This window comes from Atractosteus spatula, chromosome 1, assembly GCF_055471065.1.
Source record: "Atractosteus spatula isolate fAtrSpa1 chromosome 1, fAtrSpa1.hap1, whole genome shotgun sequence".
NCBI lineage: Eukaryota > Metazoa > Chordata > Actinopteri > Semionotiformes > Lepisosteidae > Atractosteus > Atractosteus spatula.
The window spans coordinates 68,399,913-68,418,246 of NC_142706.1; the positions used below are offsets into that span (position 1 = coordinate 68,399,913).

At 37.5% G+C, this 18,334-nt stretch overlaps 2 protein-coding genes across 4 annotated transcripts in view; both read left to right on the forward strand.

Moving 5' to 3' along the window:
• Positions 1 to 6,593, forward strand: part of afg2a (AAA ATPase AFG2A) — a 149,283-nt gene extending 142,690 nt beyond the window's left edge. The window contains exon 16 of the mRNA XM_088918006.1: positions 6,323 to 6,593. Within this exon, the coding sequence (XP_088774132.1) occupies positions 6,323 to 6,508 (186 nt within the window). The 3' untranslated portion in view covers positions 6,509 to 6,593. The remainder of the gene's footprint in view (positions 1 to 6,322) is intronic.
• Positions 6,594 to 10,173: 3,580 nt separating this feature from the next.
• spry1 (sprouty homolog 1, antagonist of FGF signaling (Drosophila)) lies at positions 10,174 to 14,132 on the forward strand. 3 transcript variants are annotated; one of them, XM_088918007.1, is made up of 2 exons: positions 10,174 to 10,742; positions 12,347 to 14,132. In XM_088918007.1, the coding sequence occupies exon 2, from the start codon at positions 12,402 to 12,404 to the stop codon at positions 13,365 to 13,367; it is 966 nt and encodes a 321-aa protein (XP_088774133.1). In that variant the 5' UTR covers positions 10,174 to 10,742; positions 12,347 to 12,401; the 3' UTR covers positions 13,368 to 14,132. The 3 variants fall into 3 exon arrangements, with proteins under 3 accessions (XP_088774133.1, XP_088774134.1, XP_088774135.1); XM_088918008.1 differs by lacking the exon at positions 10,174 to 10,742 and adding an exon at positions 11,175 to 11,489; XM_088918009.1 differs by lacking the exon at positions 10,174 to 10,742 and adding an exon at positions 11,314 to 11,360.
• Positions 14,133 to 18,334: the final 4,202 nt, after the last annotated feature.

Consider the following 18,334-nt stretch of genomic DNA (forward strand, 5'->3'; position numbering starts at 1 on the left):
GTGGTTGGAAAAAAATTGTATCTCCTAATCCAAATGGATTTTTTTATGTACATGCAGTATATTTAAACAAATCCAGTGCTGGCTTTAGTCTGCTCTTTGTAGGAACAACCTAAACACTTCTGAAACTTAATTCATGTTAGAACATCTCACACCCTGTCTGTCTGCCATGACTGTTGCTGTTTCTTGTGTGCTGGGCTCAGTTCTGGACTGGGGTGACTTCTGTATGAAGCTCACATGTTTTCTACTTCGATATTCTGGCCTCTTTCCATATCTAAAGGTATTCTGGCTAGGTTAATTGATGTCAAGGGGAATTCATATCTGTAGGGTACAATGGGCAGAATAACCTCCATCCATCTGTGACCTTTCTGGCATGAACCTGTCAAGACATTTGATCATAGTGGATATTGTTTTGTAGCCTTGCTCATAGCTCATAGCCTTGCCAGTTCTGCCTAAGAGAAATTGAGGCAAATCTTTAAAAAATCTCAATTTATATAAGGGATGATGGGAGAAAGGCATCATATCCCAGACAGTACCAATATAAATTGTGCGAATATAAATTTATAACTTTGAGATCTTTATCTGAGCAGGTACAGTAGGTTTCACAATTAAACCATATAACTTCAAACCCATTCTGCATCAGCAGAACTTCCCATTTAAAAATCCCATGTATTGAAGAAATTGCCTCAATAATTTATGAATGGTGTGAAAATGTCAGTATTGAAATAAAGTGATTCATAATTTAGTTGAGCTGCCATGATCCAGCCTGTTAATTTATGTGTGCTTGTGATCATGCCCTGGCTGTAGTCTGGAATACATTAAGTAATCAAACAACTGAATCAAACAACTGAAACAGTTGGATATCATGCTACCCATCTAGCCTGTATTTAGTCATTCCTATTTCATATTTATAAAAGAAATGCACATCTTGTGTGTTTGCATCTGAGTTTTTTTTAAATGTAGCTGATTAACTTTTTAAAATATATAATTACACAAGAATTGGGCCGTCGAGAACTGTGACATGGAAATCCTGCAAACACTAGCGCAGAACTCAGCCGTGAAGAAAAAGAGACTTTGGTTTCAGTGAAATAGTGAACGGATCAGTTAAAAAAACAAAACAGATTATATTGTGTGATGTGCTTTCAGTGAGTTTTATACTTTCACAAATTCCACAGAGATGTGGGTCACTGATGCTTCTGAGTGGTATTTCTATGTGCATGTGTATGAGTGTGTTTGTTTCTTCTGCATGTAAAAAGCTCAGCTGTGACTGGAGCAAACTAGCTCTTCAGATAATTGACACCAACCACCACACCCTTCCCTTTTCACTCAGTAATTTTGAAGGAAATAATTCCTTTAAGGCCTGCCTTCATCATTTCATATCTCTGCTTAAAGACAAGAAACTGAATTCCCTGCTTGATGGGAAGCCCTTCGAAGAAAATTAGGCATCACGACTGTTTACAAAGTCTGCCGAGTGTTTTTAGGCTGCTTTTGAGACGGAAAAGCCATTTCCTGCCATCTGGTGAGCACCTGCCCAGCCAAGACAGCCAGCTTTGTTTAACAGTGACATGTTTGATTTTACATACTGATTAGGAAAAATGTCACACTCTGAGAAGCTAAGTAAAACTAAGCTCAATTAGTCCTGTACTTGGCATTCCCTTAAAGTATGAAGCTAGCCACATAACTTGTTCCCTTCACATTTTGTGCAGTTTGTTGAGAGTGATACTTTAAGGAATCTGAAGAAAAAGCTTCATTACATTCAGATATTCTCATTTTGTATCTACCGGGTGTCTGTTCCAAGTTTTTTTCCTTACTATTAATTTAGTAGAAACAAGCTGATATACTGTTCAGTGTAAAAATATCATTAGCATGGTTAAGTAGGACAGTTGCTAGCTATACTGGGTTACTGCCATACCTAGTTAAACAGATGACCAATAACCCACTGATTACTGGGGTGTGTTATTCAGGCCAAAGTTTTTTTTACTCTGAAAGTAATATCAGGTTACCAGTACATTTAGCAACATATAACATGTTAAGACTATTAGAATGTAATGTTTGTATAATCCCAGACTCCCAAACTCCTGTAATAATGCTATCTTAATAATGCATCTAATTTGTTAAACTAACTAAAGGTTGTACTATTAATGTCATTTATGTGCTGTATTAGCAGGATATGTTGGCCGTGAGCTTTAAATAACACTTGTAACATTCTAAAAGTAGACTATTCGAGTATTACTGTAATTCCTGCCTTTGAATTTTCTGTGGAAGAAGTTTAATTCCACAAGGAATTCTGTCTTTCTAACAAAGATGTTTCAGATATTGTACAGAGGTATATTGAGTATTCAACGGACATGTTGAGATTCAACTCCTAGAGAAAAATGTTTTCTGTCACTGTGAAATGTAGATTCACTAAACAAACTAGCCCTTTTATTCACAGTGGCTTTGTTTTTGATGGAAAGATAGGATCTGCTAAACAGCCAAGAAGCCATGGGCCAAGAGTACTTTACTGAAGGACCTCTTTTGGAAAAACTGTGATTGCTTGCAGACGACACAAGCTGATTTTACTGTTTTCTTTGGTTTTATTAGTGACCAAAAGCCTCTTGGCAATGTCAAAAGGAGCAAAACCAGGAATGAAGGGATTGTATTCCTGACGTCTTCTCACATATACTTGGTGACGTGAAAAGAGTTTTCAGCTTCTCAACAGCTGCCTGCTTCTTATCAAAAACCAGTTCATAGGGTTGACACATAGGATCTGGAAGAATTTTTCCTTCTCTTTTTATTGTTTTTTTTGTCCTTGAAGTAGGAAGGAAGTTTTCTTAACCAAATCTTTTTTGTCTTCCACTTTACAATGTTTAAAATTTTCCATTAAACCAAGCGCTCATGTTACACATAAATCTATCATGTGGTTAATATTGGAATTGCATTTCTGTGGACATTGCAAGAGGCAAAAGATTTGCAGCTCTCATAGGTATAACCAGCTTGGCCTTTTATAGATTGTAATTGTTGAAGCACAATGTGTGGGAGTCATGAAGATGTTCTACGTTTCTCATAACACCTTAATAAATCCCTGTGCTCTGTGTGAACAACACCAACCTTGTGCTTGTTATATAAAAATACTTTCATTTTGGTCAAATCTAGTCTTCAAGTGACAGAATGTGTCTTTTCAGGCAAGTGCAGAAAAGCAAATAAATTTAAACAAGTTAATTAACTCATTTTAAGGAGCGGCGGGTTTCTACGTTTCTAGTTATTTAATTAAATGCATACATTTAAAGCTTAAATCCTGTCTTTCAGGCAGTAGAAAGCTATTATTTTAGCTTCATGGTGTATTTGGGTGATTGCAGTTCCCTGGCCATTTTAGGCTTGTTAGTTTCTTTTGGAAATTGAAGTGTCTAGCACAATGTTGTAGCCCTTGAGGAATTATGCAACCATGACATTGAAATTTATGTTATGACCTTTCAGAAATGCTATGCATGCCTTGTGAGTGAGTCACTTTTTTATGAGAATGACAAATGTCATCTATTGTCTAACAGATCAGATGTTTCAGTTCAGCGTTACTAGTTTATACTTAACACTTTACTTGGAAACTAAAACTAGTAGTAGTTCCAACTTCAAAAGTTTAAAATGGAAAAAGTTTTAAGCTGTCTGAATGTATGGTCTGTTGCAAATGCAGGGTCACAAGCAGTAGTGTTTTTGTGTACCATCTACTGGAACGGTTCCAGGATAAATGCAGGATTAATACTGATAAATTAGTTTCACCTGTGACCATGACTTTATTTACATGTTTTAGTGAGCTCTTCAACATTTCAGAAAGAGAAAACACCCCAATTGTGGGAAGCTCCAGAAGTCTTTAATAAGTAGAAACAGATTTTTTTAATATAGACACTTGTTGACCAATGGCTATTTCTTCTTTTATGTATTAAAAGTTTGGAGAAAGTTTTAACTATCAATGTGTTTCAGTTAACCTTTCTCAGTTAATGGTTGCTCTGAAAAACAAATAATATTACAGTCCATTATTTTTTCCTATCCTTTTTGTTCAGTTTTGTAATGCATACAAATTTTAATATGGAAAAATCTAGTTTAGTATGTAGGCTAGATTAACATAGAGTCCTCAGAAAGTATTGAGACAGCAATGTCTTAACTGTTTTTTGTGCTTTATAGTCAGGCAGTTTGTAGTTGTAATAATTAGATTAAAAGGAATGAAAAGTACAATATATTTTAGTATTGAGTAATTCCATTTGTATATAGCATAATATTTAAATGAAATTATACTTTGTGTTCAACCCAGTGATTTTAATAAACATTTATTAAAGTCAGTTCCAGAGGTGGCCATACATAGACCATGGAATTACTCACACCATGCTTCAGAATTTACTTGTATGTGCAAAGATGGACCAGGAGAGTTTGGGAGCAATCTTTTATGGACAGATGAAACTGAGTTACTTTACTAAAGTGATGGAAAAGTTGAACTGTGGAAAAAGAAAGTAGCGTCACATGTTCCAAAGAACATCACGTCATCTGTGAGGCATAGTGGAAGTCATATCATGGCTGACTCGTCTTTATTGGTCATCTACCTAATAGTGTCACCAGTAACAGAATTCATTCTGAAGTTTACAGAAATATTTTGTCTGCTTATGTACTGTAGGTAAAAATGCTTCCATACTTCCAAATGACCCAAAATAACCAATTCAGTTATAACCAAGAAATTGGGAAATCCTTGACTGCCCAAGTTAATACCAAAATTTAAATTCAACTGAGCGTACTTTTTCCAAGCAGAAGAAACTATTTAAGTCATAAGACGCAGGAAGAAGCAAGCACCTAAATGCAATAAAGGCTTGGCAAAAAATTTCATATAATTACACAAGGAGTTTGGTGAACACAGTAGGTTGCAGACTTTGTGCAGTTATTACCCCAGAGTATTATACTACTTAATATTAATTTTTACAGTCTGAAATGTACTTAAAATGAATATGTCCCAATACTTATGGAGACCATTAAAAATGCATGTATCTAAATAAATGTTTATTCTAATATAATCAAATGTACACATTGATTTATCCAGTGATTAAAGATGCATTGTACTAGTCATTCCCTTTAATCTCAAGATTGCAAATCCAGACTACTTTTCTGTAAAGCACAAATAATGGTTTTGACTTTGCTGTCCCAAGACATTTGGAAAGTACTGTGAATATTTGGCTCTTCCTACTGTGTTACTATGTGCCCTTTTTCAAATTCTTTTCTACCACATATTTTAGTAGAGGTATTTGAATCATTTCTAGTGCTGTAAGATCATTCTTTTGACATAGACACCTGCGTTCTGGAAAATAAAAAGGTAATTTTAGCATTGTAGACTTTCATCATATTAGCTGTCACTGCTAATTCCAGAGACTGCAGTAAGTCAGAAGTAGTTTCACGTACCTTGTGAAAACACAAAGAAAATAAATAGATGCAAGTTAACTGGCTATAGTTTAACTGGAATACTATTTTAAAAGTCTATACATACTGTTAAGGTATGTATGACTAAATATGACATTCACATACGACTAATCAAAAAACTGAACATCTGAAAAGTTAAGGTGTGAGAAATTGAAATCTGAAAATCACAAGAAAAGGTGAAAAAAAGTCAAAACACCAAACATACACCATACTGTGCATATATTTTTTGGAAAACAAAATATAATTTAAGGTCTGAATTTAGCAGAGACCTGGCCAGAGTGGAATTGCAAATAAAATAAAATTACGAGACCTTAAACACATATTGTTCAGTTATCCCCATTGAACTTGCGTAGCCTAATTTAAAAATGTGTTTAAGCTTGCAAATGTAAAGAACAATCCTAACCCCTGCTGTGATGTGTGCAAGTAGAAGCAACAGACATTCGTATTTCTGTTTTTCAAATGTATTACAAGGGAACACAGAGGCAGCAATACTGTTTTTCTTCATTTATTTATTAAAGTTTAAAGTTAAGTGTGTGTTGAATGAGTTCTGCAGTTAACAACTGTTTGAAGTATGTAATACTTTTTGAGCTTGCATTACATTGCAACCTACTTGTACGAATGGTACAATTCTCAACTGGAATAAACCTTTCATGTAATTAACTGGGAAGACTATAACAGCTCAAGCCGGTGTGCCAAATGTCTTGTCCATTTCCTCTTAATGTTCTTCCCAGATCTCCAGTTGTTTATCTTAGGAGGGTACTGAACACCTATGACAAGACATGAAGAAAGTTAAATGCCATTGTATGTGTACTGACTTTCATTTGCAAGAAACGGAAGAAAGTTTTCTTATATTGGTGAAAGAGCTGCCTTGTCTGTGTTTTCTATCCTACCACAGATAACGGCCCTGTGTCAGGAAGCAGCACTTCTGGCTCTTCAGGAGGACATCAATGCCAAGTGCATCAGGGGAAAGCACTTCGAAACTGCTTTGGAGATTGTAAAACCGAGGATTCCAGATTCCCTCATCCAGTCATATGTTAATTACCAGAAGCAGAGTGGCCTATATACTGCCTCACATTGCTAATAAATCTGCTTTCTACTGTATGACATTACAGTCATTTGTACTTCCGAAAATGACATAATAAAATTATATTATTTTAATACAAACTGATGCGAAGGATTTTAATAGTCCTTATTTTGTCAAATAGTTTAATTATTTACTTTGAATACAGTACATGCACACATATTAAGCATTTTTAACTATATCAAAAGTTTGAAATCAGATTCTCATTTGTAATTATGCTATTATTTATGATCATCTGCAACATACCCATTGTACTGCAGAACATTGTACTGGAACAATATGAGTTTGGTACCTGGCTCAAAGCTACAACTGCAGTGTCTTCTTAACCAGGTTGTGAGCTCACAGCCCCACAATATGGAATCCAGAGCAGTAAATTCTACTAGACATGTGTACTGAGAGGCAGGGAACACAACAGATGAGTTTTGGAACCAACAAGAAGCATTTGTTGCATTTCTATTGCTTTTCAGCAAATATACACTGTGCCTCCTAAATATTAAAGAATCGCATGTTCTATTGGTGACTAATTCAGTCCATATTAGTGTAAATGTTACAGCATGTGGGATGTCCTGTGATTCCTGTTCCTTACTGTTCTGCCTTAAGGAAGAGAGGACTGATGTACTGTAACTGACCTCACAAGAAACATGACTATTGGTGCATGTGCCTGTGATGCATCATGAAAGTAACAACAAAGTTGACTAATGTATTAATTCAGACAGCCCTGTGGACATGTCATACTCACAGGAAACCATGCGTACATGTGTGATGTTCTGGACTGTTCCTTTAGACACAATTCACTGCTATCTACAGTATATCTCCTTCTGTGAATTGAGTCTGAACTGTGAATTGCCCCACATCTCCATAGACATCTGAAAATATCGAGTGGAACCACTGATGCTACATGTCGTGGGTATAATCTTGGTTACTGATGGGTCAGCGCCTTCTTGGGATATTCTTTTAAAATTTCTTCAGATGTAAGATTTATTCAGACATACTGTGAGCTTAACCTGTATATTAAAAAATACAGGAAAACAAGACTTTCAAAACATAATGCAAAAAAATAATGCAGACATCAGGGATGACAGATTACTGGGTCAGAGCTTCTCCTTGTTTCATTTTTGTTTTTCATCACCAAACTTTTTTTTTATTAGAATCACAATTATGTTCTACCCACCTTCTGTCTGAAACAACATACTTTTCTTTCGCTTTCATTTTGAAGGATTTCAGCGTAAGTCCAGGACTCTGGTTTTATACTGGTTTGTATCCAATTCACAAGACCACTGCAGCCTCTTGGGTTTGTACCTGAAATAATACAATGTCAATTTACTGTTAATAACAAATACCGGCCCCAGCTACTTTTTTATTTTACAAAACAAGACCTTAATGTGTTTTTTTTTTAATCTGGATTATTCTATTGAATGCTCTATATGCACATTCGGATGTATTCTAAAAATGATGGGAAAAATATTCTTTCCTGTTCTTTCTTATAGCTTTTTTTTTTTGCTTTTTGAAGTACCAAAACATTTTTTGTCTGTGACAGATTAAAAAGGGGGTAATATACATGACATCACGCTCCTATCTGCATAGGAAGACGTTTAATAAAGAATATTTGAAAGCCATCGCATCTGTCCTCTTCATGTATACAATATAGGAACAAGTAATAGATTTATCCCATGCTGAAAAGAGAAGAAAACACAATGTTTCGGCTGTGGAGCCTTCTTCGGGTGCGAGGTATGTATACAATATATACTGTATTCTATATATATATTGTCCTACCTTTGGTAAGCAGTCAATGGTTAGCACATCATATTCTGTCAGCTATTCAGTAGTTAGATGATGTGGAGAATGGTTAAAATAAAAATCCCAATACGATCTGGAGTAATGAAACGCTTATGACTTTAGGACTTTAGTATTTTGGTGTATAAAAGCTTTAAATTCTTAGAATCGATTTGTTTAAATGGACGTGAACCTAAAATACCAAAAAAAATAGCTTTTCCAAGTTATTCAAGATCGAAAACCTGGAGTGCCCAACGCACCACCTTGAACTAGAGCGAGCCACGTGAAATTAAGACGAACAGAGCAATGTAATAATCTGTTAACTGCCCACGGTTAAACCACTGTGTTATATTTAACTGCCATAATTCATAATATATTCGTATATATAGTGCAACGAGAACAAAGAATTGTAACGTCTTATCTAGTTAGTTATTGTACACCTGGAAATAAAAACATGATGTCTCTCAGTTGATTCTTCTCTACAAAGCAATTTTTCTGTTGTAGCAGTACAAAAAAACAACTGTTTCGAATGGGAATTATTGCGAAAAACAAATAACGAATATAATTCGTTCAACTGTTATTTTAAGACACGTTATGGAAACTCATCTCAGCATTGCAGTTGTTGTAAATAGTTAAAATTTACCATTTAAAACACATTTTTACTATATATTTAATCTATGAGAATAACTGAATTCCAAAGGTCGCAATTCGCGATCTTTGTATTTGGGTACAATTTCCCTTTCCACTGTTTAAAATTCCAGACCCGAAAAAGCGGATTTTTACCGTTGACAGAATCTGAAGAAAATGAAGTGACAGAAATGAGCGCTTAACAAGGTTAATCTAGCGATTAGTGATAAAATCGCTAATTGCTGCGATTAATAAAACAAACGGTCTTTTGGCACCCGAATTAAACGCGAAGCCTTAGAAAACTTCGAAGTATTCGTTTTTGCAATCAAAGACAAAACAAAAGCACATTTGACTTCAGTACTGTAGAGTATGCAGTATTACGTTATTGTTAAATTCTAGTTAAATAAAAGTATTAAAGCATACTGATTTAATACACTTGGAAGAGGATTTTCAAACGGGTTTATTTTACAGTGCCGGCTTCTCTGTCGTAAAAGTGGCTGTTTCACGTGCAATCGGAACCAGCAGGTTGTTCTAAAGGTCAAAAATCTATTGATTTTTCCATCTGAATAGGACAGATTGACTTTGTATTGAACTTCCCATTCTCATGGAGCCGGATGTAATGCATCCTCAACACCAATCAAACCAGACAGCCAGGAACTGAGAGGGGCATCTTGTCTTTCTTCCCCTCCTCATGGGGCGCTTTACGATTTAAGGTGGTTCTGAAATAGTTCCTGAAAGTTAAGGCTGTGTAATGGGGGACGGGGGGGAGTCCGGGGGGAAAGACCAAAACATGTACACGTATAAAGAAAGTGTGGATTTTAAAATTATCCCAAATTGCATAATATATTATCTGTAGCTGATGTTTAGGTGGTTTTAATTGGATGCACAGGCGTTTTGAAGAAAGCACAATTTCGGTTTTAGCCTGAAGCTTAAGCGCCAACCGAATGCAAAAACATGATTATTTGGGGGGGAGAAATATTTAAGTAACGCGTTAAGAGATTTAAAACGATAACGAATATTCTCCGGTTTTTTTAAATGAAACTGTGGAACTTTTGACCGCAAGGCTTTTGTATCTGGTCAGACCGTGGAGTTACTTTCCCCCATCGGAAAAAAATCCGTTTTTTACGACCAGTTTTAAATTCTTTAATCCAGCGTTAAAAAAAACCCAGAGTGCTCCACCTTAAAGCACCACACACCTCTCTCCCTCGCCCACCCTCCCACTGCTGCCCAATGAATTAAGAGCGGATGCGATGTATCCTTTTTCAGGGGCCTGGACGGCCAATGGGAGCGAGCTGGACGAACAAACACAGACCTCGAGGTTCTCATTCATTCAGTGCAAGAGGCGGCTGTGCAGTGCGGCGCTAGTCTCCCTTTGATGGAGCCTCCCGTGTAGCAATCTGCATGTTCAGAGAATCTTCCTAGGCACGGCACCAGGGTAAACTTGGATGTATCAGCCTCGTCTTCCGACGTATGTTAATTTTCGTAACGGGCTTAAGCCCGCCTCGTGTGTGCCTTCGTTACCCTGATGTTGCGTTGACAGTAACGACGTTACCGGACTTGAGAACGGCGCCTCAAGACTTGCCAACCGTATCGGGTCCACTTTTTGTTGCAACGTTTAAGTGTAATACGTGGATTTACTTTTCTGGAACATATTTATGAACTGATGTATGAATGCGCACACCCGGAGAAACAGAACTGACGTTGCCTGTTTTGGATTTACAGTCGTCGTTATATGCGATATTTACAAACTTTAATGCATAAGTACAATTCAGGTGGATGGATCTTCTCTGGTTTATTGGTTGATGGATTGGACATCATGGGTAATTGCATATAGGTGAGTCTTCATCCTGTTCGAAGATTTCCGAATTGCAATGTAATGTTACTAGAGCTATTTTGTGCGCAATCGTATTCATATAGCTAGATAGTGGCGCAACTAATGTCCTCAGTGGATATAATAAGCTAATAATTTACGTCTATTAAATAAATGCGAAGTCATAAAACTTGTTTTTACAAAAGGGGATTTAAATACATTGCGTTCTTCGCGTCGAAATCGAGGCACGAAGATGTAACCCTCTCTGCTCCCTGCCACTGTTTTTATTCGGGGTTTTTTTTAGTCAGTGTTTAGAAAAGAACGGTCTTCCTTTAAAAGTTAGGAAGTTCGCCCTCCTGCGGTAACTCTCAAACACCCCTCCCCCCACGGGGCTTGTTTTCATTCATAAGTTTTTCCTTCCTCCCTCGGCTCGTCTCCGGGATCTGTTTATTAATCAGTTCTTCACTTGCCGTCGGAGAGGGCGCAGCTATACTGCTGAAATCCGCGGTACCGTCAGATATTGGTGAAATACGACAGATTCAACATTCGAGAGCACGCTGAACGTGCTTGAGCTATAGCCTGGACTCTAAAGATGGGTAGTTTTTGCAGATGAACATTGTTGGACGGACTCAGCTGTAGGAGGTAAATTTAGGAATTGTACTGTGCTTAAGAAAAGAAACGCGCGCTGCCCTTCCGATACCGGGACATTTGTTTCAGCAACCTAAACGAAGTCCTCAAGGATGTTTCTGTTCGAATAGTGAACGAAGCAAGGTAAGGGAAAAGGGCCTTTTTTTTTAGGAGACGCACCACGTTTTTCTCTGGCTTGTCCGCAATTGTAAAACGTCGTGTTAAAAGTGGAGCAAATAAGGAGCTTAGTACATCTGTCTCGCAAGATCGGGTTTCGCTTCGGAAACGTGCTTTCACACACGGTCTCACGGCGAGCGTGTGTTGTTTTTCTTGATTCTTAAAGCAGCATTGGTCATTCTGAGCTCTGGAAAAGTATGATTAATATTGACGTAGACATAAAAAGGTTAAAAGGTTTGCAATAGTTCAGATACAACTTTCTAAAATGCAATTTTTACTGCTTGGATGGATGTTTTGATAAATTTAGTACGTTATTTAAATCTGTCAAATGCATTCGCTTAAATTGTTAAATAAGGGAATCATTTTGTCAATATGGACCTTATCCTCGGTTCGCTGCCGCGTCGCATTTTAATGTTAACTAGCTATACAAATGTAAATAGGGATGGGCAGCATTTGAACTAAACCGATATGCGTGCATTGTGAAGTAGGTTGTTGAAAACTTGGGTAATATGCGCCTTGTTTAATGTACCGATCATAAAACTGAACAGTTATTACAATGGTGTGAAAATCCACGCTAGTGAAAAATATCACCAAAGAACCTCATTTTGCAGTTTTGCGTTCAAAATGATGTGTTATTTACGTGTAAAGAGATTCTACAGATTTTAGCTGAAGCCGCGCTTTAATCGTTTATTGGCAAAGTATTTACATAGTTCAAGCCATTCGCGGCTTATCGTGAAGGCTTCCTGTTTTACGTACCACGGGGCTCGTCTAATTTTTATTCTCATTTGTTTGTGTCGTTTTGTTTATCCTCCATGTCTTCACAGGGTTTCCGATGCATGCCAAGTCCACAGTGAATGTTGGAAGTTGTGATCACCACAGATGGAGCTCCAAAGTCAACATGGCAGCGGCGGTTCATTCGTTGTGATCCAGCAGCCTTCCTTGGACAGCAGGCAAAGGTTCGACTATGAAAGGGAGCTCCAGCACACAGCCATTCTGTCGTTAGACCAAATCAAGGCTATCCGGTCCAGCAATGAGTACACTGAGGGTCCTTCTGTGGTGAGGAAGCCAGCTCCCAGGACGACGCAGAGGCCCGAAAAACATGAAAGAACTCACGAAATTATTCTTATCAATGTGAATAATAACTATGAACACCGGTCCTCTGCCCAGCCGGGTCAGGTGGGACTGCAGTACAATGCTAGGGTACCTGTGCTGAGCAGGTCTACCAGCACAGGAAGTGCTGCAAGTTCAGGGAGCAATAGCAGTGCCTCTTCTGAGCAGGGGCTTCTGGGGCGCTCGCCCCCAACGCGGCCCAGTTCGGCTCACCGGTCCGACAGGACCGTTCGGACTCAGCCCAAGCCGACCGCTCCGGCCGAGGACACGCTCAAAATTTCAGGGAAAGAGGGTATCGCGAAGCACCAGTTCATATGTGAACAGTGTGGGAAGTGTAAGTGTGGTGAGTGCACTGCGCCGAGAACCCTGCCTTCCTGTCTGGCCTGTAACAGGCAGTGCCTCTGCTCGGCAGAGAGCATGGTGGAGCACGGAACTTGCATGTGCTTGGTGAAAGGGATTTTTTACCACTGTTCGAATGACGACGAAGGGGACTCGTGCGCGGACAATCCTTGCTCCCTCTCTCAGTCGCACTGCTGCTCAAGATTCCTGTGTATGGGATTAATGTCTCTGCTTTTCCCGTGTTTACTCTGCTACCCTCCTGCTAAAGGCTGTGTGAAGATGTGCCAGGGCTGCTATGACCGAGTAAAGAGGCCAGGGTGCCGATGTAAGAACTCCAACACTGTCTATTGCAAACTGGAGAGCTGGCCCTCAAGGAGTCAGGACAAGCCCTCCTGATTCTTGTTGCTGGAGAATTTTCTCTCATGATATTCTTGCTGTTTATCAGATCTTAAGCACCTCCCATCCCCTTCTCTACTGAAGAATCCTTTTTGGAGTATGTCTGGAGTATGATACCACTTTTGCTGTTGGACCCTTCTACAAACCAGTGTTTGCCTTACAGTTCTTTGTCTCTTCCTCAGCTACTCATTAACACACTTGACTCATTGTAGAGAATTTCTTTTTTTTAAGGGAGAGTTCCCTGTGCTTCAAGCTTCGTGTGAGAGCAGCCTCTTACCAAATCTGTGAAGGACTATCTAGACAATATGTAGCTGTTACCAGATATCCATAGCAACCAAGACTATTTTTTATCTTAAGTAATCGGTGGGCGCCATACAAAACTGGCCAGTTCTGTTCAGTTCAGCTAATTTATCTTAAAAGTATTTCTATAGGATCTGGTTTTCTCCCTACTTCCAAATATTCTGTTCATGGACCACAACCGTGGCATTTTGTATTTTTATTTTTTTTGTAAATTTATGTATAAATCGTAAAGATGAATTTGGGCTATTTTTGGAGGAAAATGTCTGTTAAAACACTTTGTTGTAAAGAATATTTATTATGTGAAGCTCTATTATTTTATGATATTTATTGCAAAAGACTGTCTTGAAATTTTACTCATGTCTGAATATAACAAAATATCAATACTTACTGAAAATTTTAAAGGGTGGCACAAAAGAAAATACCTATGTTAACTATAATGCAGAAAATATATTAATTAATGAAAAATATTTCTTGTCTTGCGTTTTAATTTCATGGAAGGCTTGTGTTGATTTCATGCGTTGAAGCTAATTTTTTTTTATTTGGTCAAACTAAGGTAAAATATTCTGAGAACCTCACTTTAACATTAGTCTGATATCCAAATTGCAGCTTTAATATTCAGGGAATTGATGAACCAAAAGTTATGCAAATAGTTTGTTGCCAATAATTGCTTCAATCTCTGAGTATTTTAATTACCTGTAATAGGTTTGCCCTATTTCCCTCTTAGTCCTCACTAAACTTAGTTTAAACCTCACAGTTTTTCTGCATTGCACAGAACAAGTTGTTCTTCAACTCCTCATTTAGTAAAATTACTTTTGCCATTGAAATGTAACTGATTTCACAAGAACACTTTAGATGGAAGTATAATCTCTGCTGTTTATGTATTTTCTGAAACTTCTTTTTTTCTTTGGTATAGTTTTGTTTTGATGCATTGTCATCTTTGCTACCTCCAGGGTCGGCCTTGTTGTTAATCTGTTGTATTCTCCATTAATCATTAAGATGAATTTGCCTTTGCTTTCATCTTAAAACAATAGGCTTTGTGTTTAAGTACACAGATCTACCTTGTCACTGACAGAACTAATGCCTGAAGCTTGATTTTATTGTTCAGAACCTAAAGGTAAAGCGCATACAGAGTCTTGATTTATGCATAGACAGAAATATAGATTTGCTACTAAGTGTTTTTTGTTTTTTGTCAAAATATGTTTGAGGTTATTGCGTAGCATTTTACTTGCATAGCTTGACATACTGCATGGGGAGAAATGCATTAGTCTTATACGATACATTTTTTTTTAGTTTTAATAATGTAGAAGGTCAATTTAAGGACTCCATGAAGTTAGATTTGTTTTTTTTCCGCCCTCTCTAGTTTTATGGCATTAGGGGGGTGTTTTTATTTCACAACAAATGGTCCAAATTGTACCCTAGAGTATGGAGCTTTAAGAATTAGGAGTTATCTAAATTCAGGGCCACCTGTTCAAAGATAATAAACTTGCTAGCAGCCTGCTGAAATTTTATAGTGTGCATTCTGTCTGCAATTGCCAGGATACGCTGAAGGTGCTGACAAGAGTAGCACAGCCTCATTTGGTAACATTTTTTTTAGGCTTTTGTCACTTTAGGAAACATGGTGGCCCTGGGGGGAAGTTACTTGTCTGTTCCTTGACTAAATCTGACAGAACTCTTTGTGGCTCTGACCGAAAACACATGCAACATCTATAAATACCAGGGTTGTCTTTGAAACATGGAGTGAGTAATTAACCACAAGGTATTTTTAGATTGCAATGGTTTATACCCTCAGGGCTATGCAATGGGGTTACTATTTCTTGGATTGTAGGCTTGTGGTATTTTGGATAATTGTAGTTCTGGTTGCTTTAGGTAAACATAAATACAAAGAGCTAACATCTGACAGTTTTTAGGAGCTCAAATGCAAACCCCTGAATTCAAAATGACGAGATAGTCGTAAGCAAAGCAGTGGTTAGCAGCTTTTGAGACTTCTTGGTGCTCAGATTTTGGTTGCTAACGTGCAAACAAAAGACCTGAGTTTAAAACATGGCACATTTAATCAGTTCATCCTTAACCTAGTGGCTCAGTATATGGTGTAGTTACTGTGAGTCTAAGCAGTTAGAAGTAACTGGGTTTTTACTACTAAATGGACCTGTCTTAAATTTCTCTGTTTTTTTTTTCAACAGGAATGAAGCTTTTGTTACTATGAATAGTTTAGTGCAGATTAGCGGTTTGCCAATTTCCTGTTACCTTTCAGAGCTGCAATTTGAGCCCCACTTGCTGCTGGCTCTTTCACAATTGAAAACAATAGGAGACTTTTTCAGGTTTCTCTTTAGAGCTCTTAGACAGAGAGGAAGTGACTAAAGCTGTACTTTACAGGTAATTAACAGTAGATAATGTTTGCTCTGGATTTGGAAAGCAGATAGAGGCAGGCAAATGTATTCAGCTCCTCACTGCCTGCATTGTTTTTTTTTTGGTAATGCATAGTTCATACTTTGGAATCTACAATAATGCCTAGGAGGGTTGCGTACACGTTCTTAAATCCTATTTGGGGGGGCTTTATGAAATGCTGTTATTAACCAAGTAAATTGCGCAACATTTTTTTTCCCCAATGGATGGACTGCCTGTTTAATTTCTGTGTCCCCGTACCCCCAATACACTATTAAACTGTTTGCTGAAACACTAAATTAGAGTAGAGCATGTCTGTCAAATGCTAAAATCTTTGTGCAGTTCTATAGCAATCAGCTTGTACCAAAAGCATTTTGAAGGTCCTATTTTGGAAGTTTAATCTGCTTTTGTAAACAAACATATTAGGCTGTTTAGACCAGAATGTTTTTATATGAATTCAAGTTAACTTTTCTGTTAATTTTGTCTGCTAGAGATTGCTTAAGATTATGAACAACATCTTAGTTTAGAGCAGCCTGAGACTTCCTCTGGATCTTAATGATTCGTGCAAGTATTTAGTGATTCCATCAAGTAGGTGAGCCTCTAATGTTTTCTTACGTGAGTGTTTAATTTAAAATTGGTTCCCCCCACCACACACCCACAGAGCTGTTTTCGGGGGCAAGCAGAATTGCTCATTCTGTCTGCTATGACAGCAGTTAGGCTATAAATGCAAACATTCATGATTACCTTCTGAGTCAGAGTGGAACTGCTGTCCTGTACATTACATGGAGGCAGGATCACTGGTTAGCAGACAGCACTACCATTTGAAAGGTTTCCATAAACATTCATGGAGAAAATTAATCACAAACAGCAGTCTTAACTTTCAGTTTTCCTAACCTCATGTGTTTTTCATTATTTTCCTAATACCATATAAGTAGAAATTAGTAGTGGGGGTGGTGGTTGTGGTGTGGGGGTGGCATTTCTTTTACATTTAAAGTTATTTCTAAAAGGAAGAATGATAGTCTTAGCAACTCATCATTTTCATTGGAGTTACTCAAGAGCCTTTCTGTCTTTTTGGGTTTTAGGTTCTGAATGCCATTTATGGTATTTTCATATCTTTTCATATTTAAGCCAATACAGATTTTTTTTAATACTGAATGTGTTATATGACCTCACCAAAAAAAAGCTCATGCAATATGATTTTAGAGAAAATGAATATTTGACAAATCTACCAAACACCCAATTTGGCCAGAGCTTTAAGTACACAGGTCTTCTTAGAGGCTTTGGAAAAAAAATACAAGTAGGGATTTATTATTAGTCTTTTTTTTAAAGAATTGCCAAATAAAGTTGTGTTGAAAATAAGGAAGTTCACTTTTGAAACCTGAAAACTTTTAACTTTGTGTTAAAGAGTTTCCTTTTTAAAAAGGTGTGAAAATGTTCTTTAAAATTGTCTTAAGAAACCCAATCAGTGCTTCCTTTAAATTTGCGAAGGATTACTAGTCATATTTTCACTTCAGTCTACAGTATTAAGGAAGTATGGAAAGGGGAGTATAGTAGATCTGTTTCTGCAAGTAAACTATTGCTTTAAAAAAGTCTGCCTTTCAATGTGCTCCCAGAAATTACAGGGAGGGACAGAGTGAGGAAAGACAGAGTGCAGCTTTACAGCTGCTTATCTCTCACTGTCTCCCAGGAAACATTTCCAGGAGCCTAAACAACACTGCTTTTTTGTTTTTTCTTTGCAGGGGTCTGGCAGAGCTGTTGCATAAAGCTACCGTTAGACAAGCGGAAAAACATGCAGACATACAGCATTCCTTAATGTAAAGTTTTGTTTAATCCAGCTAATTAAGCGCTAATTGTTTTACACTGCAATTTCCTGCCTTTTGTATGGATAATTTTGCATTTCAATGTGTATACTTAACAGCTGAGATTCCCATAGGCAAATACTGACTCAATGGAATGCTTTTAGATGTTGTGGAATGGTCCTCCTTTTGGTGGAAGAAAAACGATGCCATCTTGTTTTGTAAATGATTCTTAGTTTAGTGAAGTACAGTGATATTGGGAGCACAAGCCTTGTTAAAAAAAAACAGGGATGAACACAACATCCTTAAGGGAGATCAGTACAAATAACACCCATGGTGGTGCAGTTCTGAGTGCATCAGGTCAAAACGTGAAGGTTCAACTGATATCAGAAACATTCAAATGTCCATGTAACAGAAGAAATACTTGCCTGACATATGTCCATCTTGCCAATGTTACTTGCAAGGTATGTTTGTAATTACTGTAAGTTA

Excerpts from the sequence above, each read along its gene's own strand:
- spry1 (XM_088918007.1), top strand. The coding sequence starts at position 12,402 with ATGGAGCTCCAAAGTCAACATGGCAGCGGCGGTTCATTCGTTGTGATC.